General features: G+C 44.1%; 1 protein-coding gene across 3 annotated transcripts in view; it reads right to left on the bottom strand.

Annotated features, from left to right (window-relative positions):
• Positions 1–2,904: 2,904 nt before the first annotated feature.
• The window catches only part of zgc:110045 (poly(rC)-binding protein 3), a 31,818-nt gene continuing 9,587 nt past the window's right edge, over positions 2,905–25,135 (bottom strand). For 2 of the 3 annotated variants that reach the window (XM_070542183.1, XM_015944119.3), the window contains 10 exons: positions 25,075–25,107; positions 24,871–24,987; positions 23,697–23,828; positions 23,311–23,439; positions 19,880–19,969; positions 19,334–19,375; positions 18,885–18,960; positions 15,912–15,964; positions 15,200–15,369; positions 14,389–14,881 (listed from right to left, as the gene is read on the bottom strand). In XM_070542183.1, the coding sequence (XP_070398284.1) occupies positions 14,521–14,881; positions 15,200–15,369; positions 15,912–15,964; positions 18,885–18,960; positions 19,334–19,375; positions 19,880–19,969; positions 23,311–23,439; positions 23,697–23,828; positions 24,871–24,987; positions 25,075–25,107 (1,203 nt within the window). In that variant the 3' untranslated portion in view covers positions 14,389–14,520. Of the gene's footprint in view, positions 3,047–14,388; positions 14,882–15,199; positions 15,370–15,911; positions 15,965–18,884; positions 18,961–19,333; positions 19,376–19,879; positions 19,970–23,310; positions 23,440–23,696; positions 23,829–24,870; positions 24,988–25,074; positions 25,108–25,135 lie in introns of those variants that run through there. The other variant, XM_070542184.1, reaches the window with a different exon arrangement.

Below are 25,135 nucleotides of genomic sequence, written 5' to 3'. Positions count from 1 at the left end.
AGGACTAACTCTGTGATAGATGAAAATGGATTTGGGTGTTGTGTTGGTGCGTGTGTGTGTTGTTCAGGATCTTTAGGCTGACGGAGCGTATCTGGTTGTCATGACTACGGACCACGAGGCTTCGGAAGCTGATGACATGAGCAGCTATTTTGCCGTGTACGTACCCTGTGGAGTCTCCCAGGTAGATCAGGAAATGCCAGGTCCTAGGACCTCGGATGTGTACTGGAGCTGGTTGAAGCAGCGATCACAGCACGTCAAAGCCCGTCTAAAGGGTCGACCCCGGTACCATCGGCAGCTTCAGCTAGTGGTGCTCTTATTTTGAAGGGATGTCGTCTTGTTGGTAAACAACGGAAATCTCCAGTAGCTTCACAGTTCTCAGTTAAAGAAGAAATCACATCTGGCCAGGCTGTACTTCTCTTTTGATGACGGTGGAACCCCGTAGGACTTCCAACTGAACAGAACTGAAGTCAAAATGGAACTGAGCTTAAAATGGCGTTGCCTTGTTTTATATCTCTGAATTGTTGATAAGTTTTAGTAAAGCGGATTGGACACTTTAATTCAACAAGCCAGATTCTCTTACGGCAGCCGAAAGCTCTGATTGGTTGGAACAATGTGTCATGCGTTTCTATGGAGATGAGGGTCAGTCTGTCTGTGCAGTAGTCCTGTTTTCATTAAACACATAAATCATGACATCTTTATTCCACAGATCATTCACTTGATTATTATTGATCAACATCTGTTTCGACTAGCTTTAATCACAAATTAAGTACTTTGATTATTGAAAAGCGTTCTTCTTCTCCTTCTGGCTCTTCTCCTGGAATGTAAACAGTCTGAGGAACACCCGACCTTGGCGTTTAATACACGGGTGTTACTGTGTACAGGGGCAGCTGTGTGGAGCTGAAAATTATGAACTTCATAACGTTACAATAGATAGATAGATAGATAGATAGATAGATAGATAGATAGATAGATAGATAGATAGATAGATAGATAGATAGATAGATAGATAGATAGATAGATAGATAGATAGATAGATAGATAGATAGATAGATAGATAGATAGATGATAGATAGATAGATAGATAGATAGATAGATAGATAGATAGATAGATAGATAGATAGATAGATAGATAGATAGATAGATAGATAGATAGATAGATAGATAGATAGATAGATAGATAGATAGATAGATAGATAGATAGATAGATAGATGGATGATAGATAGATAATGTGAAGAAGTTCAGGAGAGTTAGATGTTAAATTTTCCACACGAAAAGAACATTTGTGTTAAACAAAGGTCAGTTCCCTCTGTAAAGTCAGAGGTACTGAAGAGGATTAGAGCCACTGAAAAGGAAAAAAAAGAAAAGAAAGAGAATACTGACTTTTTTCCCCAGAATTCCCTGTCAGAATTCCTAAGAATTCTCTGTCTTTTATTTTCCTTTTTTTCTTGTCAGTAGCTCTAATCGTCTTCCGTACAGAGTAGAAATAAATAAATAAAATGCAGAGCACAAGTCACAATATTAAGTCCCACCCAGTACCACCCCCCGCTCTAAAAGGTCTGCAAATGTTCCGCTCCCAACCCCACGACCCCGTCTCACTCTGAAATGTTCAAAAGTTGGCAGCCCTGGGACAGACCCAAACTTGCTTACTCTTAGCAGAAATGTTGCAGCTGCCAATTTAATCTGCAGCCTTTCATCAGAGAAGCTGCACCACCTGTCAGACTTCTCTTTGTTTCTAATTCACCGTTAGCATTGTTAGCTCAACATTAGCCTTTAGCCTTCTTTACCTGAAATTAGAGTATCGGGGCCGATTTCCGATCATGTGATCGGATCGGGACATCCCTAGATTTAAATATAAACATTTTAAGGTGTGTCTAGATATTTACACCACAGGTCTGTTTAAAAAATAAATATAATTGTTTTAAATCAAATTAAAACTTGTACTCGGGGGTTTTAGATTTTTGGCGTCCGCCTGATTGATCCTGGTGGCTGCCTGGTGGGATCTGGGTCCCTGTGCTCTGTTGGGTCCCCGGCGGGGGTAGTCGCCCCTGGGTCCCGGGTCGCTGGGTTCCGGGCTCGGCCGGCTTGGGGGTGGGAGGCTGTGGGCGAGCCTGTGGGCTTGCCACTGATATCTCCCGGGACTCTGCCGGCTGGTGGTTGTGGCCCCCCAGGGCGATCCTCTGCGCCTCTCGAGGGGAGGCAGGGACTTTTCTGGTTACAGTTGTCATGTTCTGAGGTAGATGTCTAACCCAAGACATGCAGAATCAGAGACGGAGACTTAGTTAAAGGAAAAAACAATATATTTCTTTTATAAAGGAGAAACTGAGGGTGCACTGAGGTCCAGCGGATGGGGAAGCAAACAGGAAGCGGCGTCTAGGGGAAAACAGAGGTGAGTATTGGGAATTGTAGTTCTGAGGGAATTGTTCGGAGAGGGGACTTACGATGCGGAAGTTCAGGAGGGAAATGGAGGGGGAGTGAGCCGGGGTGATATCCAGAGTAAATGAGAACTGTCCAGGAGGATAGTGACGAGAGGAGATGAGGAAGTGATCCGGAGAGCGAGCATTAGCGTGGTGGAGAGCGGGACGGCTGAGTGAATGGTGATCCAGGAAGCGAACCGGAGTGAAGTCCTTTACAGAGACGGCAGAGGATCCAGAGAATGAAGCAACCTGAGGTAAGTTTCCAGAACAAGATATCCACATTAAACGAGTCTTCAAAAACATGCACAAAAACGAATCGAGAGACTAGAGATCACGAAGGGCAAGAGACTACCAGTCAGTAGTAATTATCCGGCGTCGAATCATGATCACCATCCTCCTTTTAAAGCCGACCCACTGATAGAGCTGATGAGGTTCAGCTGTCGCTCCCTCTCCTGCAATCAGAGATGGTGAATAGCGTGAAGAGTACTTACCCCGGCTCATGACAACAGTCTCCTTGGGGTTCTTGTGTTCTGGGGCAGCGCCTGGATGTCTGGGACTTGGAGCTCCCCCCGTCTCCTGCACATCTTTGGGGGGCAGATCTGTGGTCCCTCACACTCTCTATTGGATGCTCCTATAGAGAAACCTTACATAAACAAGCGTGTGTACACACACAGGTGCTCACATGGTGCTCTCATAAGTATGGACTTGGGCACGTTCAACACATGTCTTAAGGCTGTCGTTGCCACTAAATGCACTGTGATTTATTATCGTGTGATTGTTCAGTTAAACAATGTTTATTTTACATTTCATCATCAGGTTGATGCAGTGAAAGCTTGCTCCTGTTGTATTGCTGTGTGTCCCTTTTCTGCAGGTCTAGAAGCAGACTCTTGTTCATCACTGATTGTTCATTTTTGTGGGAAAAGCCTCCCTCCCTTCCTTTTGTCCCTTTCTCTTTCACCTCTGTCTCCGTGTCTGGTCGGAATTACAAAGCATTCCAAAACAATAACAATAAAGTTTTAAGTATCAGGCGTGACATTAAAAGCAGACGCTTTGATGCTCCACCTGAGAGTAAATCTGTAAGACTTGTCACCAGCATTCAGACATCAATTCTGTTTGCTTCACAGCCAGACAGGACACACACACACACACAAAAAAAAAAAACAGAAGCTGATTAAAAATGAATGTCCAAACTCAAACCTTGAACTGACTTCTGAATGGAAATTTGTCTGAAAATGTAACAATATATCCAGGGGAGCCTCCAGAAAATTTTGATAGGAGTGGCCAGATGGGGCCAAGGAATTTTTTGGGGTGGCACACCAAATTGGTTCTTGTGGGAACTCTGGGAGAATTTAGTCTGTGGCGATGTACTGCATTGCGCCTTTATTAGTTTTGATTAAAATAACAGTACATATCCAAAACATTTAACTTCAATTTTATAAACACAAACATTTCAGAAATATACATTTCAGTTATTTAAAATGTTATCCCTAATTTAATTTAAAAATGTATTTTTTAGGTAAATTCACTTGTTGCTGTGTTAAAAAAAACTATGGAGATAAAAATGTTTTTAAAATGGTGAGCAGCAGAAACATATGGTTTTTTTTATTCTGATTATTTCTTTAATTATGAATTGTAATATTTTTATTTTGTTTTACAATTATGTATTGAATAAACAAGATCAATATATGGTTTGACTGAACTTTAATATGATTTGTTAACATCGGCTTTTCCTGGGGGGTCAGCAATTTTCCAGGGGTGTCCATGGCCACCCCTTGGGTGCGCCCTTGAATATATCAAGACACCTGGAACAGTGTCCTCCAGACAAATAGAAGCAAAGTAGAGATGTTTACCCATAATGCACTGCTGCATGTTTGGCGAAACCCAAACAGCTCAGTCAGCACGGTGGTGGGGGTTGATGGTTTGCTGTAACTGAGTCCTCCATGAACTCCACAAGAGTCTAATCTGAGTCCGTCTGTCTTGACTTTCCTTTTATTGCTGTATGAAGACAACCCCATCCCACATGTTAGCCAGAGGTGGACAGCGTTGTCCCACACCAAGCACTGCACAGACTTATACCCCTGCCTCGATGTTCCGGGTTGAGTTAACACTCCCGATGTGTGTTTCTGGCTGCACAGCACTTGTCTGCTTTCTGTTCACTTCAGTTTATGGTTTCAGATAACCTGCACAGCTTGAAGCTGGGGATTGTTGTTGGAAACTCTTCCTCTGTTTACCATTATTTCAAATTTACCCCGTCTCAGAGCTTGTTAAGACTCCAGTGTGAGAGTTTAGTGGGTCCCAGCTAGATCCCCTGGAACCAAAAGGCTCTGGCATGCCGAGGAAACAGCTTATTACTAAAACCTACTGAATACAAAATTAGACTGCTTTAAGACGCTGCTTGTGGAGAATCACTGCGAAAGTCCCACGTAGCAGGTATTTAAGGTCTGCAGCAGCTTTGAACTAAATCTGCAGCAAAACAACAGCTGTCAGTCCTTATTAAAAACCAGCATAAGTGCACATCCCGCTGTTGACATGATAGAGCTCACACACCTGGTTTACAGTTGTGTGAAAGATGTAAAAACACAAAAACCAGTAAACGTGCTGGGTTTTCTCACCAGAACATGACTGACAGCCCCAACAGGGCACAAGTGGATCTGGCTCCGACGGGAGGAAAATATATTTATGCACTTATTTGCTTGTAAATGACTTTTGGGAAAGTGCACAATGGCGTCTGGTTCTAAAAACAGGCCCTTGGTTCCTCTCGGGCTGAAACAGGAAATCATTAATATTCCATTAGAAGGTGGCCGTGAACTGGTATCTGCTCTGAGCACATCAGCGTACATGCAGCTCTGCTCCCTGCCGTTACACCTTCCCTGAATTTAAAATGTGCCCCCCCCCCCCCCCCCCCCCCATTAACTATTAATTGTCTCCACTTCAGCATTTTGAGCCTGGCTGTTGAAATCGCCCTCATGCACACCCAGGATTAGCCCGAGCAGAAATGCCCACCTCTGGGTTTTCACTCTGGGATTTGGTGCAAGGCCAGCTTTCACCAGGGGCGGGGGGTACCAACAGGGCAGTGGGGACACGGAGAACTGTGGCTGTACCCTACCTGCCCCACTAGCAGCATGCCTGAGCGGACCAGAGGTTAAGTTGTGCTTTTTCGGGACCTCGTGGGAGTTTTGCTGAGTGTGTTGAATATTTACTGTGAGGTTTGTCTGAGTTCACTTCTGTTGTTCCCAGAAAGAGCAGCTAAAACTTTGTCTGAGCTCGCTGCAATCAAGGATTGGTGTCCAACCCTGGTCCTGAAGACATATTTTAGATGTTTCTCAACTTCAACACACCTGGTTTTAATCAGTAGGTGATTAGCAGCATGGACGTAATTTTTGGGGGGGACAGGGGGGGGCACATGTTGTCCGTCCGTCCCACCCCCACTTTTTCCAAAGTCAAGTTTTGACCCCTGCACTTTTTACCATCCAAAAACAATATAACACTATATTAAATGGACACTGGTTGAGCTCTAGGACCAAGTGGAAAACAACCGTCTGTGTTGAAGCCTGTTTCCCATTAGAGCATACTGTAAAGATTCAACCCCCCACCCCACCCCACTCCGTGTCCCCCCACTTCTAAAGTGAAAATTACGTCCATGATTAGCAGGCTTCTGGAGGGGGTCAATAACCTGCAGAACAGGTGTGCTGGAGCAGAGAAACACCTAAAACTTGCTGGATGGAGGCCCTTGACGACCAGCAGTGGACAGCTCCCACCCACATGCTATGTGGGGATTCATTTAATATGAATATTTACATTTTTAAGGATAAAATAACTAATAAACACGTTCAGCATCAGAAAATACTTCATATCCTGTTCAGACATTATCTGTGAATTTCCTGACTCATTAACAATCCATTTCTTTGTGCAGCAGCAACAGTCGGGGTCCCCAAACACTGAATGAAAGGTGTGTTCCCTCTGGATTTAAACCATGTGAGGAAGAATCATCTGTGAAGCCTTTACGAGCTCACCAACGGAAAACTCACCGTGGCTCATCAGCTGATAGAAATTATCCTCCAAAACCAGCTCTCCAGCACCAGCATCCTGCAGGTGTGAGGTGTTTCCTGCTTCGCCACACATGGTTCAGATGAACAGGTCATAAACAGGTTTCTGCAGAACTTTCACCTGCAGAAGAGGCCCTTTACCTGCTTGATCTGGGGTGACAGAGAAGGAGAAGATCTAAAATGTGGAGGATGGTGGACCTCAAAGGCCAGAGCGGCCCCAAATCTGCTTCCATCTTCAAACCAAAATGATTAAAAACCAGTCTAAACCAGTACTGTCTAAGTAAATGGGAATGCTTATGGGGATGCATCTCCATCTGAAGTATCCTGTCCATAAAACCTTTAACAAAGTTGTGTTCAGGGACTGTTTGTCTAATCTTGATGGTTCTGGAGGGTTCCAGCCGTTCTTACCTCTGAACTTCTTGTCCTTTTCTGTGGCCGTCTCCAAGTTTAGGTCCTCCACCACCTCTCTTACCCATGGTGTCCCACAAGGTTCTGTGCTGGGGCCTCTGCTCTTCCTCCTCTATCTGCTTCCTCTTCAGCACATCCTGAGCTCCTTCAAAGGAATCTCCTACCATCTTTATGCAGATGACATCCAACTGTACATCTCCTTTAAGCCCCATAAGATGTCTAAGCTGCAGCTGTTACACACCTGCTTAGACTCTATCAAAACCTGGATGGTGGGAGCTTTCTACAGCTGAATGAAGATAAGACTGAGATCCTCATCTGTGCCCCAGACAAGCTGGTTCCCAAAGTCAGAGACTCTCTTGGTCAGCTTGCTTCTCACACCAAACCTTCTGTCAGGAATCTTGGTGTGACCTTTGACCCAGCTCTCACCCTGGATTCTCATGTCAGTTCTCTTGTTCGCTCTTCCTTCTTCCATTTCAGGAACATTGCTAAGCTGAGTCCCATTCTGTCCCGCTCTGAACTTGAGACAGTTCTCCACACCTTCATCTCCTCACGCTTAGACTACTGTAACTCTCTTTTCACGTGTCTGAGCAGAACCTCCCTGAACCGTCTACAGGTGGTTCAGAACGCCTGTGCTCGGCTTCTGACCAAGTCCTCCAAACACACCCACATCACCCCGCTTCTCCTCCAGCTTCACTGGCTGCCAGTCAGCTTCAGGGTTCATTTCAAGATCCTGGTTCTGGTCTATAGGGCCTTACATGGACAAGCACCTTCTTACATTGGTGATCTTCTTAGTACCTACACCCCCAGCAGGTCCCTGAGGTCCAGTGATCAAAGCCTACTGGTTGTGCAGCACCAGGCTAAAGGTCAAAGGTGACAGATCATCTGCTGCTGTGGCCCCCAGACTCTGGACCTCTCTCCCCCTGAGCCTGAGATCAGTGGACTCAGTGGTCTCCTTTAAAAAACAGCTGAAGACTCACGTGTTCAAGCTGGCTTTTGTATGACCTTCATCACCTCTCTCTCTTTATTCTGCTCTCCCCACCTATTCCACCTTCCTCAGGATCCACTGATTTCCCTCTTTCCTGTTCACTCTCTCTCTTTCTTAACATTTTTTCTTTTAAATCCCAATCATCTATTTTTGCTCATTTTAAATATATTTTTAAACATTTTCTAAATGCTTTTTTATATTTTAACTTTTTGTTTTTTGTTTTTGTGAAGCGCCTCGTGATTTTTATCTTGAGAGGCGCTATAGAAATGATATTTTCTTCTTCTTCTTCTACATGTGACCTCTGCAAGTAGCTTGCATTGGTGAAACGTGTTGCTCCTGGAGGATCCCGATGACTTCTGGTCAAAGCTTTTCAAGTTTTGTGGAGGTCACTGAACTCTGGTACACATTTCTGAGAGCTCACCAGGCATCTCAGATTAAACGTGCTTGTTTGTTTTGGTTTGGCGATCCCACCTCAGACTCTGAACTAGTGTTGCATCCTAGTGTGTTTCCTCCTTACATCCCTGTTGTTGGTGCAGTTTAAAGAAGCTGCACACCTTTTTTACGAGGTCCACTCCAGTTCTCGTCATCACCCGAGAATAAATACAACCAGAACAACAGCTGGGGTTGGACAATGTGCTTAGAAAAGGATGAGGTCAGAAAACTGTAAGGCATCGTTTTTGAGACGTTTGCTCCTGATTTCTGCTGTTTCCGACTCTCCAGAACTGTGGAGTTAAATCCTTCCTTTGGAGCAAAGTGTTAAGCAGAGGCGCTGCTTTTGTCCTTGTTATTTCAAAAAGTGATTCTTCTACATCTTAAAGAGCAAGTTCACTGAGAACCCATTTTGTACATGTTAATTTATAAATATGATTGGTCCTATTTCCTGCATTAGCCAATAGAAACCAGACAGAGAAAAGCTCGGATTAGAAAATCCTCACAGATCTATGTCACAATCTCACTTAACATTCATGAACTCGCCCATCTTGACTCACGACGGGGGAGGGTGTCGTTGGTTTAGCGTCCAGGAAGCAGCAGAGAACGTCTCGGCTAGGAAAGCTAACCATTAGCATTAGCAACTCCACCACTCATCAGAACTCCTCCAGGCTTGTGTTATTTGTGGAGATAAAACATCAACGTTACAGAGCAAAGTCAGTGGTAGAGTCGTATTGCTGTTAGCCAATCAGAGGAGAGATGTCAGAATATCAGGAGATAAGAGTCCAGATCCTGCTGTGATCTGCTCACCTCTGGCCAACTGTTAGTTTGTGAAACAGGAGCGCCAGAGCTTTGTTTCCACAGAGATGGACTCAAAAGGCGTTCGTTCATACTGGAAACCACAGCAGATCAAACTTTAGATTTTTTAAATATTCTGTTGTCTACGTGTCAGACGATACCAACACTTGTCAAAACAGTGAAGAGTGACCAAATATGGTTTCATACAGTTGACTTCCTGCCCAGAACAGGACTGATGTTAAGATGTTTATAAATCTCGTCTGGAACAATGAGGTCAAACCGGATCCAATTCCGTGGAAAAATCTCCTTTCCAGGCTTTGAGAAGTTGAAGCCCACTTTGATGCTTTGATCATTTGATTTGATTTTGTACATTTTTTTGTTTGTAATGAAAATCGTAGATTTATTGAGTTATATTCTATGAATTTTTTAATGATTTTCAATATAATTCATTATTTTGCTGTTCAGCCTTTCGTTGTTTAAATAAATCAAACTTCCGTAATTTTCCTATTGCAGAGATGTTTACGCTGGAAAACGGACACTTCCTGTCCTCTCATTCTTCTGTTTGGTCTTTGCTGATGTTGTCTCACAGCTTTTATTGACCCACCTGCTCCTTTGCTCTCCTGACTCCAATCTGCCAATCTCCCCGACCGGACAGCCTTTTATTCCCACCGCTGTTTATCTCAGATTTATGCGTTTTCTTGTTTTCGAGCATTGACACATTCTTAGCCTCCGGGGTTCCTTTGCCTGCGGATGATTTATTTCTTTATTTATTTTCATACTTATTAAAATTACAACCTCATTATGAGTCCACAGATTAGACGTCCATTCGTCTCTGCGGTGTCCTGAACACCTGGAGGGAATTTTATTTATTTGGATGTAAAATTCTGTCTGAATTAACTGGATCTTGTGTAATTCAACACTGTGATTCAGGACATGGAGACATAGTTTGTCTCTTATTGCTGTGTACATGCTGACATGATGATAATAGGACAGATCCTCAGTTTTCCATCCATCCATTTGCTTCGGCTTATCCTGAATCAGGCTGCAGAAGGGAATTCTAGACCTCCTTCTTCAGCTCCTCCTGAGGGATCCACTGATGTTCTGAGTCCGCTCCGGGTCTTCTCCCACTGGGATGAGCCTAAACTGCAGGAGGACAACTAGGAAACATCCCTGAACCATCTCCACTGATTCCAGGTGAGATCAGGTTGTTTTGGCTCCGCCTCCCCAGAAGTGAAATCATCATTATAAAGAATTAGATTTTTAGCTGCATGCTGATAAGAGCCCAGTTCCTCCCCAAGTTCACGTCACATTTTCATTTAACGTGCTAATAAACTGTTCGTCTGGATCCCGTCTTTCCTTAAACCGATCTGACATCACAGCAGCCTGAGAAGCCCAGACGTCCCTCTCTCCAGCAGGGGCGCTCCCAAGGAGTGGCCGAGGGTGGTTATGGGCTGTTTCACCATGACAGCAGGTGAATTCAACTGTTACTAAATTTAAAAATGAATTTTGAAAAAAACATTTTAAAGAGCAAGTCACCCCCTACCAGAGTATTACTCCACTCCCACTTCCTGTTTGAAAAATGCAACAAATGCTGTTGCCTAGCAGACCGAGAGGGCGGAGCCGCTAATAAATACACACACACAGGCTCACAACGACATTGTGACATCATATGGTACCAGCTAACGTTCTAGGGTACCCCTTAGCCAATAGCGATGGCAGATTTAAATTCAAATGCAGTGCAGAGATTTTACCTGACAACGGCACAACACTGACAGTTATAGGCAGAACATTTAAATTTTAACTAGAATGCACTAAAGTGCAAAACTATTGACTACACATGTCTGCAGCACGATTAGACACACATTTATATAGTTTATCAGAAAAATAAGTTGATTTGGGGGTGACTTGCTCTTTAAATAACTTTGAATCATCTTTTCTGACCTTTAGTGTTTAAATTTGAGGTGAGCGTGTTGGACACACGTTTTTTAATTAAACAGAAGGGTGAGGGTTTACGCATTGCTACAAGGACCAGTTTGGTGTGCCACCCCAAAATGTTCTCTGGCCCCCTAAATACATTTTTCTGGAAGAGCCTCTGCTGCCCAGCCACTTGGGCCAGCTCCTCCGGGATATCCTTGGGTCTTCGCTGGCCAGTCTCTCCAGAGTGTCCTGGTCTTCCTGGCATCCTCCAGTTGGACGTGGCCGGAAAACCTCACCTGGGAGGCGCCTTGTTCGGCAATTGAGATTATTTCTCTGAAATTTCAAACAATTTTTGATGTGAAAATCCCCAAATACTAGGGATGCTCCGAACTGATCACATCATTGGATCATCCCTATCCAATGACTAAAACATCAGTTTCCTTTGGAAATCAGTATTTTGTCCTAGTGAAACATTTACGCCTGCAATTTGTTCTTAAAAGAGGAAAATAATTTAAGTCCAGAACTTTAATAAAAAGGTTGGTGGAGAAACACGAAAGCAGAACCTAATCTGGTGATCCTGAACTCAGGATGAACTCTTAATGACGACGGTTCTGGTGCAGGACTTTTGGTCCAGTTCACCGAGACATAAAATCTTAAAGCTTGATGTTTGAGTGAAGAACTGATCAAACATGAAAAATGCTCCAACAAAAACAAGCAGCATTCATAGAAAGATCCGTTTATTTCAAAGTCGTTTATTTACAAATATTACAAATTTGCATGGTTTGAGGGAAGTGGGGGTCACACGAATAAAACAACTGATCAGTGCTCGTTTCAGATGCTGAGGCTCTGAAGCATTCCTCTTGTTTATGCCGGAGAATAAACAAGTAAACAAGCTGTAGAGAAGCAGAAAACGAGTTAGGCCATTCCCGCTCTGCGGGATTACTGGGTTGAGTGAATTCCACCAGAATCCACAGCGGCTTAAAGATAATCCCGTCAGAACTGCAAACATGCAGCTCCCCCAGCACCCGGGCCCGCTAGCGCTGACGAGAGCCAGGAAGTGTTTGCATGCGACCGTTCTCTGAGTGTTTAATTAGCACCACCAGAGCGCTCATTTTTCTATATTTTATTGATTTTAGGGTAACTCAGAGAAAAGTGTTCATTTAAACAGCTGAGACATGTAGATGCTGTTTGTGTTGCTTTAACTTGGTGAACAAAGTAAAAACGGACATATTATTAGTTCAAGGAAACAATTTTTGACCATTTTGAAGAATGTTTCTCTGTAAAAGTTAGTCATGTTTAATATTACACATGCCCACTTACGCATTTCAGTTTGATTCTACTTCTCAAACTGATCTTTTTACAGCACAAGCCTTTGCTTTCACAAATTAAGGAAATTAAAGTTGATAAAATGAATGCATTTGAGGATCACAGTGTTGGGCGACATTCTGCAAATATGACAGTTTTATAGACTCTGTTCTAAACAGACATTTCTTTGTGCACACGGTTTATTCATCTCTGATTAAAGTTTGTTAAACTCTGCTGCAAACGGGAGCAAAAGCCGACCAGGTGGGGGCGTTAAAAGAACTGACGGTGTTTAGAAACGACGTTCTATGGGGTGACTATGGGGTGTTTAATGGGGTGACTGGGTTAGGGTGAGGTTAAGCCCTGGCCCATTAAAGTCACAGAAACCTCAGAAAGACGAGACACGGTGAGCTCCTGTTGTAACCCGTCTTGAATTTTCTCACTGAGCTTCCTGCTCCAGACAAAAGCAGATTTTTAACGCTTAACTCATTCGCTGCCAACCGTTTCCTGATCGCTAAAGCCCTTCGCTGCCAGCGTTTCTCACCGTTTTTACAGTTTTTTTTTAAGAGTCGCAGAACGTTGCGCGCTAGCATGATGTCGATGCCAAAACAACCAAAACAAAGAGGAGACTCATCCGCGTGTTTCGAGCGTTATCCGTTCTTTCATCATCCGTTGTCGAATTTTGATCGGCAGACGCTTTTCGGGTTTACACCTCACTTTTTTTTTTTTTACAGGAACGGCCCAAAACGATCTCCGAACACATGGATGTTCTGCTTCCTGGTCATGTGACGTGTGATGTATGCGGATGAAGATCGGCTTCAGGGCTGAGATGTTTGTTCTTTCAGCGCGGGGGCTCGTTCCGATGCCCAAACGGTAAAAAAAATGCAAATGACGACTTTAGTCGACATTGGCAGTGAATGAGTTAATACCTGGAGTGTGAAGTCATTTATAAAAATCCAGATTTAAAATTGAAGCATTTTTGTCTAATAATGTGTTTTAATGTTTTTTGTTTTATGTGATTATATTAAAGCAATAAAATAGGCTTTGCTATCTGTAGATCCTCCACCAGGAGGCAGTAGACATGTATTGGACCGGATAGGGCCGGTTTCTGGTGAAGGTACTAATCCTGATGCTCCACTTAGGACAGACAAGGGCTGATGGGATTTACTGTACTGGATGGTTTTTATGCATTAGTGAAAAAGACATTAAACAAACAGAGAAATAAAACATGAATTTGCCAACAGAATGTGCATTCTTGCTTATCTAATACCAACTTTTGATCATTTAGATTATTTTTTGCTGTTTGATAAAAAGCAAGGTTTTCTTCCTATACCACCCCTTCTGCCTTTAGTTTTTGTTTTGTTTAACTTATTTTAATCTACTTATGTGGTTAAGTGACATTGGGCTTCATTTTTAAAATGTTTTTTAGCCTCAAAGTTTTAATATTTACTCTTAAAAGCATTCAAAGTTAATGTTTGTTTTTATGTCTACAAAGTCCCACTGATCCAAATTAATACTGGATAGTAACATTTTATATTTGTAAGTTAAAGCGGTGTAAATGTTTATCAAAAAACTTTGCACGAAATATCATAAACATTTGTAGTTTAAATGTTTAAAAACTACATTTGATCTTGTCTGCACACAGACTAGCTGTTAGCTCATCAGTCCCAAAGTAAATCAGCTGTTTCTCCAAACTGAGGTTGTTCAGGAAGCTATACTATTATAAGATAAAATGTGTATTTTGACACAGGAACATTCTGTAAAATTGTCATAAAATGCCTTTAGAGACCTATTTCTATGGGCAAAACCAACAGCCTGCGGCCAACAAACAGCGATCCTGGCCGTTTGTTTTCTGTAATAAAGCCACACAGAAAGAAAACTAATAAAAAAAGAAGTCATTATGGAAATTGCGACTCCTGCGGTAAGTGCTCTTTTAAAGCTCAGGAACATGATTCCATTTAAATAGTACATTTTCCCTGAATACTAATAGGATCCTGAGTTAATTGTTATGCATGTTCACGTAATAAAGTGAAATTAATATCCCTCGCTGCTGCCTCGTTTCATTACAGAAGACATTTTTGACTCTACTTTTATCTCACTCGCTGTCTAATTTGGTCTCGGATTACAAAAAAACAAACGTTACCGTAGAGAAAAACCTAAACGCCCGTCCGTCCTATAACCTCTCATCGGTGAGCTGCTCTGATGGGACCTGAGCGGGCATCAGTAGGGGGAGAACTTCTTCCGATCAGATTTTTTGATGCCAGAAGTTGGCATTTTCGCAGCATAAGGGGACAAACCCGGGGTTAGGCTGGGGGCAGTCGCTGAGTGGACAGCTAAGACAGGGAGGGTTTTCATGCCAAGGAGGCTAGAGATGGGCATGGCATAGTGTGGGTTTTGGATGGCTGGTAGGGTGGAAGGAGAGTGGACGTTAATGGTGGTGGGAGATGGGGTGCTGGCTGCCAGGACGGTCATGGGAGTAGCAGCGGTGGAGGCGGAGGGAGCGGTCTGTGAGTAGCTCATGGCCAGATCAACGGGGGTCGCGGAGGAAGCAACCTGCATGGTATATTTAGCCATCTCTAGGCTGCAGGCCCGGGGAGGTGAGATGATTGGTGGACGGGTTAAGAGAAGATAAATGACAAGGGGATGGGGGGGGGGTGAGACAAAGGAGAAGGGAGTTGAGAGAGGAGAAACAAAAATAAAAGAAGGAACGTGTTAAAAAAAAGAAGCAGACAATGAGGATTATAATGCAGTCGAAAAGAAGGGAGCGGTGAGCTGGAACAAATCCAGCCTCACCCTGAACAACAAGTCTGCCCTTTACAACAACACGCCGCCTGCTCATCTTATCACTACGCAGCAAGCGGAGCTCCGCAGGACGTGGCGGCCCTGCATAATGCCTTACCTGGCGTTGATGAGGTACTGGGCCACGCTGATGCTGCCCGGCGATCCCGTGATCGTGACTTGGCGCATGGTCGAGCCATCAGTGGCGCTGGCGATTTTGATGTGGGCTCCGGAGACTTGACGAATCTCATTGATTTTACTGCCTTGTCTTCCAATTATGCAGCCAATAAACTAGCAGAGGGGGAGATTGGAAGCACGTAAATAACAACGGAGCCCGTGTCTCGGTGCTCTCCAGGAATCAGACGTGAAAAACACAAGATGGGAGGATGGATTAGCGCAAACGCCCGGTCGCATCTCATCAGACTAAAGCCAGACTCCGGAACTCTAATAACACACAACGGTGCTTCGCGCTGAACAACTCTGTTTTACTCAGAGCTAATTTCAGTTAAAAAACAACTGACATGACTGATATTTTGGAAGGACCATTTTGCCAGACTTGAAGCCGAAGTGCACTGAAAGACAGTTTTAATGAAGATTACGCTCATTCTTGTAAAAACACAGTGTTTACAAAACGCTTGTGGATTTGTGCACAAATACATTTCTGTGTTGCTACGACCCTTTGACCTCCACAACGGGTCAGGGAGGACCGAGTCTAACAGAAACGTTGTGCATAACGTCTGCAGCCCAAAATCCCTCATTATAGCCATCCCGGAGCGTTTAGTCTGATGCGGATGCAGGTTTCAGTGGGGGAACAGAAGCAATTTTACACTTACGTCGTTAGGTATCGCCAGGTCTTGTGTCGCTGAGGGGGCGGAAGCATCCAGTCCTGCAAAGTGGCACAAGGAATGCTAACAACAGCACTGAGCTAACGGTTTCCACTTTCATGGCTTAACAAGTTCTCCTACTTCCACAGGGTCATGTGGTACTTAACAAACAAAGGGCGGAAATGATAAGAAACGTTTCTGTAGAAACATAAAACATTCATCCTTATCAGCTGAGGTGAGCGCAGCCATGACTCCAGTTCTGTCTGAGCACTCAGTAAGCACGTGGTGTATTGGGTGTAGTTGGGTGTGGCAGAATAAATGAACGTGGGGGTGGAAAGAGGACAGGAACGGTCCGGTCAAGACGATATTAGATTTAGTGCAGAAATGTTGCAGAGGTAAAGGAGGGGGATCACGAGGGGGTGACGGGGTGAAAATTTGGGACGAAGAAGGAAATAAATGCTGAGGTGTAATTAAACATTTATTTAGGGGATTAGGGATTTCCAGATCAAGATTCTTCTGTCCCCAATTTCTGCTGTGAAATGTAGTTACGCAGGATTTATAAACACCGATGGGCGATGCTTTAAAAGGCCAACGGTGTTTATATATCTGGTGATCGAACCAGATAAAACCTGTACATGTGCTGACCTGCTTTAATGTGAGCGGCCGATGAAAAACACACAAACTGCAGAGATGAGAGAAAACCAGCTCAGGTTTCATGGATTATTTTAGTCCTAACCCTAATCCCAATCCTAGTTCTGATCAAATGGGGGGTTTGGGCCTTGAATTAATCAGAGCGAAAGTGAAACCAACTCAGAGGTTTCTAACACGGCGCTCATTGGTTGGTGGCCTCCCCGAGCCCACCTCCTGCTCCCGATGACAGCAGTCGTGTCTCCGACCTGGCTCGGTAAGCTTAATGTCCACGAAGCGAGCAGCAATCAGCCGCTGTCATGGCGGCGTTAGCTGCGTTTCCAAAGCATTTTGCTTTGGATCGGTCTCAGACGTGTTTTGTCACGTTGCTCCGATAAATTTACGGTCTATTTTTTTTTTGTGAGCGATGCTTCCTGAACACGTCTGGCTCAGCTGTTCAAATCGGTCCAGACAGGAAGTCAAACACAAGTGCAGTGTAAACCGAACCCTAACCACAGACCTTTCTGGATACCTGCTGCTGTCTTTCTCCTTGTTTGTTATCACATGACCTGGCGAAATCACGCGTGATCTTGCAATTCTCATGTGATTTTGTGACCTCGCGGGACCAGCTTTTGATGCCTTTCACATCTGAAACATTCCCAGTGTGATGGGACCCACTGGTGCTAGCAGGGGTGGACTGGGACCAAAATTTGGCCATGGCATTATTATGAACAGTCGGGCCTCGGCAGGGGAGGTTGCTGCTCGCGACTCGTCCATCCCGCCAAATGTGGGAGGAGGGACGGGGAGTTGTGTGTGATGCTCGCGGACCTGTCTCTATAACCGCATGTGAGACGGGGGCTTGGTTTGGGACGGCCCAAGCTGGGCAGGTGGCCCACTTGGCTAAGCGGCCCACCGGGACAGTGCCAGAATGCCAGATAGGCCAGTCCACCCCGGCTGCTAGTGAGTACAACGATAGATGCCCTGCACTTTTATAGCAGCTTTCAGAGTCAGAGGACTCCAACGTGCTTTACAAAATGCTCATAATCTGTTACGCAACGCTTACTCGTCCGGTGGAAAGGCCCAGCAAGTATCGGTGTTGCATTAATTATGACACATAAAACAATAGAGATCAGGAACTGAGCGTTGCCACGGCGACCCTTTGCCCCAAATAACAAATATCTAGATCGGGATCTTTAAAGAGCAAGTCACCCCCTACCAGAGTCTAACTCCACTCCCACTTCATGTTTGAAAAATGCAACAAATGCTGTTGCCTGGCAGACCGAGTGCGGATCCACTAACAAATACACACACACGGGCTCATGACAGCATTGTGACATCATAATGTACCAGTTTACATCATAGCATACCTCTTAGCCAATAGCGGTGGCAGATTTAAATTCAAATGCAGTGCAGAGTTTTTACCTGACAACGGCACAACACTGACAGTTTTAGGCAGAAAATTTAAATTTTACCTAAAATGCACTAAAGTGCAAAACTATTGACTACAAGTGTCTGCAGCACGAGTAGACACACATTTATATAGTTTATCAGAAAAAAGATGGTCTTTAAAGAGAAAGTCACCCCCAAATCAACATTTTATTCCTGATAAACTGTATAAATGCGTGTCTAATCGTGCTGCAGACACTTGTAGTCAATAGTTTTGCACTTTAGTGCATTTTAGGTAAAATTTAAATTTTCTGCCTAAAACTGTCAGTGTTGTGCCGTTGTCAGGTAAAAACTCTACACTGCATTTGAATTTAAATCTGCCATCGCTATTGGCTAAGAAGTACCCTAGAATGTTAGCTGGTACCATATGATGTCACAATGTCGTTGTGAGCCTGTGTGTGTGTGTGTGTGTGTGTGTGTGTGTGTGTGTGTGTGTGTGTGTGTGTGTGTGTGTGTGTGTGTGTGTGTGTGTGTGTATTTGTTAGCGGCTCCACCCTCTCGGTCTGCTAGGCAACAGCATTTGTTGCATTTTTCAAACAGGAAGTGGGAGTTGAGTAAGAAACTGGTAGGGGGTGACTTGCTCTTTAACTAGATCATGCTTTTTTAGGCTATTTTTCCCCACTCGGATGTGTCTGATCAGTGTATTGTGTTATAAATGTTTCAGGCACAATGCTTTTATGGTTTTACTTTTTTTATATATATATATTTTCACCAGCTAGAAGCAGATGCACCAGGCCAAAGGCCATCCGTGTGTTCCTCTCTAAAAAGTAAAATAAAAACAGGAAACTGTGAAAGTCTCTGAGACATCACTGATCCTCGCTGAAGTGACAGCGCGTGTTGATGTGTGATTCAAAGAGGAATGAAGACAGAGGGAGAGACAGACTTCCCCGGGGGGCCGTGGGTACGTACCAGGAAAGGTAGGGTTGCTCTGCCCAAGGGAAGGGAGGGGGATATGCTGCATAGCCAACTGGTGAAGCTTGGTCAACTGCAGGGTAGGAAGGAAGTTAGAGCTAACCAATCAAACTGGATTATTTCAGAGGATCTGACATCTACAATACAGAATCAATCTGAAGTTCACAAACATCACAGTTTGCTTCAATGTGAGGACACGAACGTCCCGAGAGAGCATGCAGAGTTCAACACATCGTCATCAGCAAATACGTCACACGTGGCTCCAGCTACAGCCGATCAGACACTCATTTCCACTGAAGTTAATGCTAGTGTGGGTCGGCGTTAGTAATCAGGGTTACTGATGATTCGTCGCTGCAGAGTGGGGCATGGAAAGGATGCTGTGGTGGTTTAGAAGGTTTGGTCAGGAGCAGACCAGAAGAACAGGCAAGCGAGACCAACATACTTACATTTTGATGTGCAAACGCATACTGCCCTGGTATAGCAAAGGCCTTGAAGAGAGGAGAGAGGAGAAGGGGACCGTGACTATGACAGACGTGTTCCAGCATGCCACACAAAACAGAACATCACCACACAGCACAGAGCAGCAAAAATCCATTCCTTTCCATTTTTCCTCGGCTCGGGTGAGTATAGATCTGATGGAATTTCATTTAAATGTCATCTGCTGGGTTTTTTTGGCCTCTTTGACTGTGGCTGAAAATCCAATAACATAAACAGATGTCTGATGGGTCAGAGCGCGCTGTGCCAAATCCAGGACAGCAGCTTGCCCAGACATGAAACATGTGGATTTCACTCTCAGGTTTCATAAACCTTCACCTACAGGCCAAAAGTCCACTTTACTATCCCATAATTATGATTCCTACATCCTCACAACGTGCGGTTCGACCTGCACGTTTGGACTGTAGCAGCGAAAATACGATTACTGAGTGGTGTGACGCTGCTGCTTCCTGTTTTTCTGTTTTCATCACTTCGATCACTCTTGCATGACCACTTACTTGTGCAGGGTGCTGTGGCGCTAACACCGCGTGCGCTCCAGTGGCCAGGATCTTGGGATGGTAGGGAATGGTGGCTCCTTTTGGTGGCGACTGGGGACAACCAGACAAAGAGAAAACAGTTGGTTGTCTTACAGCCGAGACGCGGTTAGTGAACCCTGACCCGTTGCTGTGATAAAACCTCTGCTCTGTTGGATACCAACAGCCAAATCTATACCTGAAACACTTGGCTAGGAGGAATTCATCAAAATGTTAAATGTTTTAGCACAAATATGAAGATCTGTGAACTAAACAGTAACACTCTATCTCCCCTTCCATTTTCTGACGCTTTTCCAAGACCGCGTCACGGGGATAAGAGCCTAAGCCGAGATCACCGTTCATCTCTCTCTCTCTTTCCCTCCCCAGGGTCCTCCTGCAGGCCGACCCTTAGGCCTTCACAGGCCAGCTGTGAGAGACTATCTCTCCAGCGAGTCCTGGTCCGCCCCGAGGTCTCCTCCCGGTCGGACGTGTCTGGGAAAACTCCCTTGGAAGGAAACCAGAAAACCTCCTGACCAGATGCTGAAAGAGGAGCGACTCTGTTCTGATCTCTAAGCTCCTCGTCGCATCATGAGGGGTGGGCGCAGATGTTTGCTGCTGCTTGTATTTCTAATCTCAGTCTTTCGGTCTTTACCCAAACATTTATGTCCAACGGTGAAGGTTAGAATATAAAATCACTTCCCTTTCGACACAGAAATATGACTAGCATATAGCCGAGTGTTGGTCACAGGTGAAACACCTTCCACTCAAAGACCCAGAGAATTCTGGGAACTTTGAAGCTGCAGCAAATCTTTCATCCACCAATGAAACATTTAGTTGATAAAGCAGCAAGTTACAAACTCTTCACCCATCTGAAAATGCCCCTACAGATTTATCTGAACATCTAAAATCAAATTAACATAGCACCCAATCCCAACCAGAGTCAGGCACTTAGTAAACATTTCATCCACCCATCGTCTAAACCCGCTTGTCCACGCGGGGTCGCAGCGGGCTGCTACCCAGGACAGGTTGCCAGTTAGAGAGACCAGTCAACCTGATAGACACGTTTGTGGACTGTGGGAGGAAGCCGGAGAACCCGGAGAGAACCCACGCACGCACAGGAAGAACATTCAAACTCCAAACAGAAAAGCCCCAGGTTGGGATTTGAATCCGGCACCTTCTTGCTGCAAGGCCACAGCGCTAGCCACTGCACCACTGTGCAGCTGTAAGCATTTCAATCGAATCTTTTTATCAGTTCAGTTCATTTTTCCAATTAGGTAAACGTCCTCTCTGTAAGGAAGCCCAGCAGATAGCATTCAGCCACCGACCAGTGTCAGAAACTTCCCAACAGTCCTCACACTAAACAAGCATGTAGCGACAGTGGAGAGGAAAATTCCCCTTGAACAGGAAGAAACCTCCAACAGAACCTGGATCAGTTTGAGCAGCACTTCTATGTTAAAAAGTAAATAGTTAATATCAGGAGAATGTTTAGTGGCAGGCAGTAGTGTGCCTGCCGACGGCCCCCTTCAGGGCGTAATCACAGCTCAAGGGAACGCCAACATGCAACAGAGTAGAAAACTCCTCTACAGCCCAACAGCAGGTATCATGAAGGTCTCAGATCTGCTGTGGTTTGGTATGACTAAGTGCCGGTGGCGCTCCTGTTCCAAGTTGTGGGAGGAGTGGGCGAGACAGGATCATGAGCTTTAACCACTAATGATCATGATATGCAAAGCTCTCGCGTCTGATTGGCTGACAGAAGCTTCTACTGCCTTCATTAACAAAACTCAGAATATTTTCGAACCTATTTTCTTGGGTAAAAATGCGACATTGGTGTTTTATCTCCACTAATAACCAGTGTTGGGAGTAACGCGGTACAAAAGTAATTAATTACTGTAATGCATTGCTTTTTGCTGTAATGTGGTAATGTAAGGCATTACAGGGAAAAAATGGTAATATTTACTCGGTACAATTGTCAGTAACGCGGTAATTACAACGCATTTTTAAACCCAGAATCAAGATGCGGGTTTCCTAAAAATTCAAATTGGGAAGCCTGAAAAAAGATCCAGTATCCACACATATGACGTCATTTATGGACTCAGCTTTGCGGGCATTCTATGAGCAGAGAGGACGCAGCGGTAACGGCTCAAATACTCCAGCTGCGTCCTGCGCGCGGCCGCTGTTATATTCACAAAATCGCTCCACCAAAACAAAGTAATTTGTTTGTGATCGTTTATATCTGCCCGTATTCTCTAGTACTTCATGTACTTTTCAGCTGAGTTCATAATCTGTGCCCCAGTGATTTCAACTCATTGTTGCTGGAGCGCAGCGCATATTAAGCTCTTTTTTTTGCGTTCGGTAGATCCCTTTGGCTGATCGTTACAAAGTAGGAAATCTAGGAAACAGTTTTTCTGGAAGACGGAGAAATCATGCAGCACGCAGGAGGTTAGAGAGAGAAAGGACAGGAAATTATTCGAATAAAATCAAGAAAAGAAAACAAAACAAAGTGCTTGAAAAGAAAAAAAGTAGGTAGATTTATCCCCAATACACATTTTTTACCAGTGAAAAACAATAATATATACGCATTTAATATTTATACATGTGATAGAATCAGATCACCCCAGAAGTCAGTCCCACATCCAGGGCCGTATCAAGGCATTTGAGGTCCAAGGCAAATATAGGCTTGGAGCCCCCACCACCTCACTCCCTGCTCAGATGGCTCTATAAGATGGCAGCGTGCTGAGAGTACAGAATGTTGTTGCTTTTATTTAATAAACAATCATTTTAAAGCACTGTTATTATATCTGACTGTTGTTAACAGCAATCCTAGCTCAGACACCACATCACTTTCCACATATATGTCATGAGCTCACTGAGCGTCACATGACCAGATTCATATTGAAGTTGTTTTGGTGAACGTAACTTAAAGTAATGCAAACGTAGTGTAATGCCTTACATTTTAAAATCAGTAATACTGTAATGTAATGAATTACTTTAAAATGAGGGTAACAAGTAATAAATAATGCATTACAGTTTTGAAGTAACTTGCCCAACACTGCTAATAACACAAGCCTCACCGTGTTCCACCATGTTGTAGAGTTGCTAATGGTTAGCTTCTACTAGCCACGACAAGCTATCTCCTTCGTGTGGGCGCCCCCAAACTATGGTGGGCGGGGCCATGAATGCTACTCTTCCCTGCAACACAGAAGAGACTGGATTTTTCTGACTTGACTGTTTTCTGTCTGTTTCCTTTCTGCATCTAATTCAGGAGGAGACCCATCGTCGTTCAGAGAGGACACGTGTCACACGGTTTCTTAGTGAACCACACTGGTCACTATATATTTTTTATATAAGTGTGAGTCAGTCAGAGCCTGAACAGAGCTGTTGGACATGAAGATCGTCTACCGTGTGACATCACTCACCTCCAGCATTACAGAGCAGATGTGTCTCACACACTGAGTGATGGCCTGTGGAGTGCCGGAGATGGTGACAGCCCTCTCGGTTGAGTCTGGCAGCATGTCGCCTGCCACCTGAACCTGAGCGCCTGTAGTCTTTAAATCACCAAACAACAGAGGAGACAAGGGCTGTTTACCGCTGAAAAGAGCACGCTATCATCCATCCTGAGGTAGTCTTTCAAACACCCACACATTAACCTGGAAGCACCTTGACATGTGGGGAGCGGCTGAAAGCCAGAAGGTGATGCATGCTCAGATATTTAAAAAGGCACGTGCAGATGTGGATTAAAACTGGGACTTGCACCAGCAGCATGTTCAGTCAGGGACAAAAAAACAGAAAAAAACGCTCCAACCTCGCGGATTTCTTTAATCTTTGAGCCTCCTTTTCCTATCAGAGAGCCACACTGGCTGCCCGGAAAGACCAGGCGAAGTGTCACAGGTGGTTTGCTCGTCACGTTGCTGTTCGTCATCGCTGCAGCAATATCCTGAGGGACAAGTGGAAAAAAGTGGTTCTCATTATTAAGAGGTGCAGATGAAAATGTGACATTTCCGCTCCGTAGACCGTTTCAAATGTTTAGAAATAATTTTGTTTAGGCTTCATTAATCTTTGAAATAAACTTTAACAATCTGTAGTAGTTATTTAACATTTAGATTTAATTTTATTATTAGACTCCCCTCTATATATTTGAAAAACTTTATATTTAGACTTGATTCAGAATATTGGGATTTATTTTTATGTAGCTTAAATTTAAAATGTTTGGATTTAATTTCATATATTAGACTTGATTCTGCACATTTATTGTAAAACTGTTGTTTAGATCTGCGTTTAAACGTTTAGACACGATACAACATTTTAAGGTTGAACATGAAACATGAACTCCAGAGACATCTAGTGTGTGGAGGGTGTAGTTGCAACAACAGAACAAGGTTTCCGTCCGTCGGGATGCCAGGCTCGCTGCCGATTGGTGAAATTAGGGTCGTAGGCTTCACCTAACCTCACCCTGGTTTTAGATCTTTTACGCTCGCTCCTCTTCTGAGCAGGATAACAACGTCTTCTGGACTCAGAAGCAGCTGCTTGAATTGCCGAGTCCACCATTTTCCACAGGGCCAGCCTCGCTGTGCCGATTGGACTGTTGGGCAACCTGCAGCGGCGCCTTCCATTGGCTGGTGGATGTAAGCACAAACCCAGCCCGCCAAAATAATGACTTACTTATTTTATTAAATTAAAGCTTTAAAGCAAATACTGTGCCATCCTTCTGCACACCTCTTAACGCCTCGTGGAGGTATTATTTTTTAAACATATAGCTTTTTATTAAATATTCAACCTTTAACTTCCTAAATGTTCTGAAAGTAAAATAAATCCTGACATTTATTGTTTTTTCTTATCTAGATTCGACAAAATGTTGCTGTTAATTTGACCATGTGTTATTTCACAATCGGCACCCCACGTTGTTCAAGGACAGAAACGTTCTTGAGGAGTTCATGACGATCGGCTAAAGGAAGCTCCTGTGGAGTGTTTGGATTCACCTCCTCAAACTTCTGCGCGATCATGGAGAAAGCTCTGAAGATTCCCTCCGTTGGTCCTGTGATGGTAACGATCCTCTCAGGAGACGAACCCTCTGAAATGTTGATGCGAGCGCCGCTCTAGAAACCCAGCCTCACCGTTATTCCAGCTTTGGCTTGCTGTGACTCACACCTCTGACTTCTTTAGGTTTTATTTCATTCACTCACCTCCTCTCTCATTTTCTTGACCGTTTCTCCTTTCTGAAATCACACAAATACACGTAATATG

Source organism: Nothobranchius furzeri, chromosome 12, assembly GCF_043380555.1.
Source record: "Nothobranchius furzeri strain GRZ-AD chromosome 12, NfurGRZ-RIMD1, whole genome shotgun sequence".
Taxonomy (NCBI): domain Eukaryota; kingdom Metazoa; phylum Chordata; class Actinopteri; order Cyprinodontiformes; family Nothobranchiidae; genus Nothobranchius; species Nothobranchius furzeri.
Note: the sequence above shows the minus strand (reverse complement) of the source record. Positions and strands in the feature narration are given on the sequence as shown.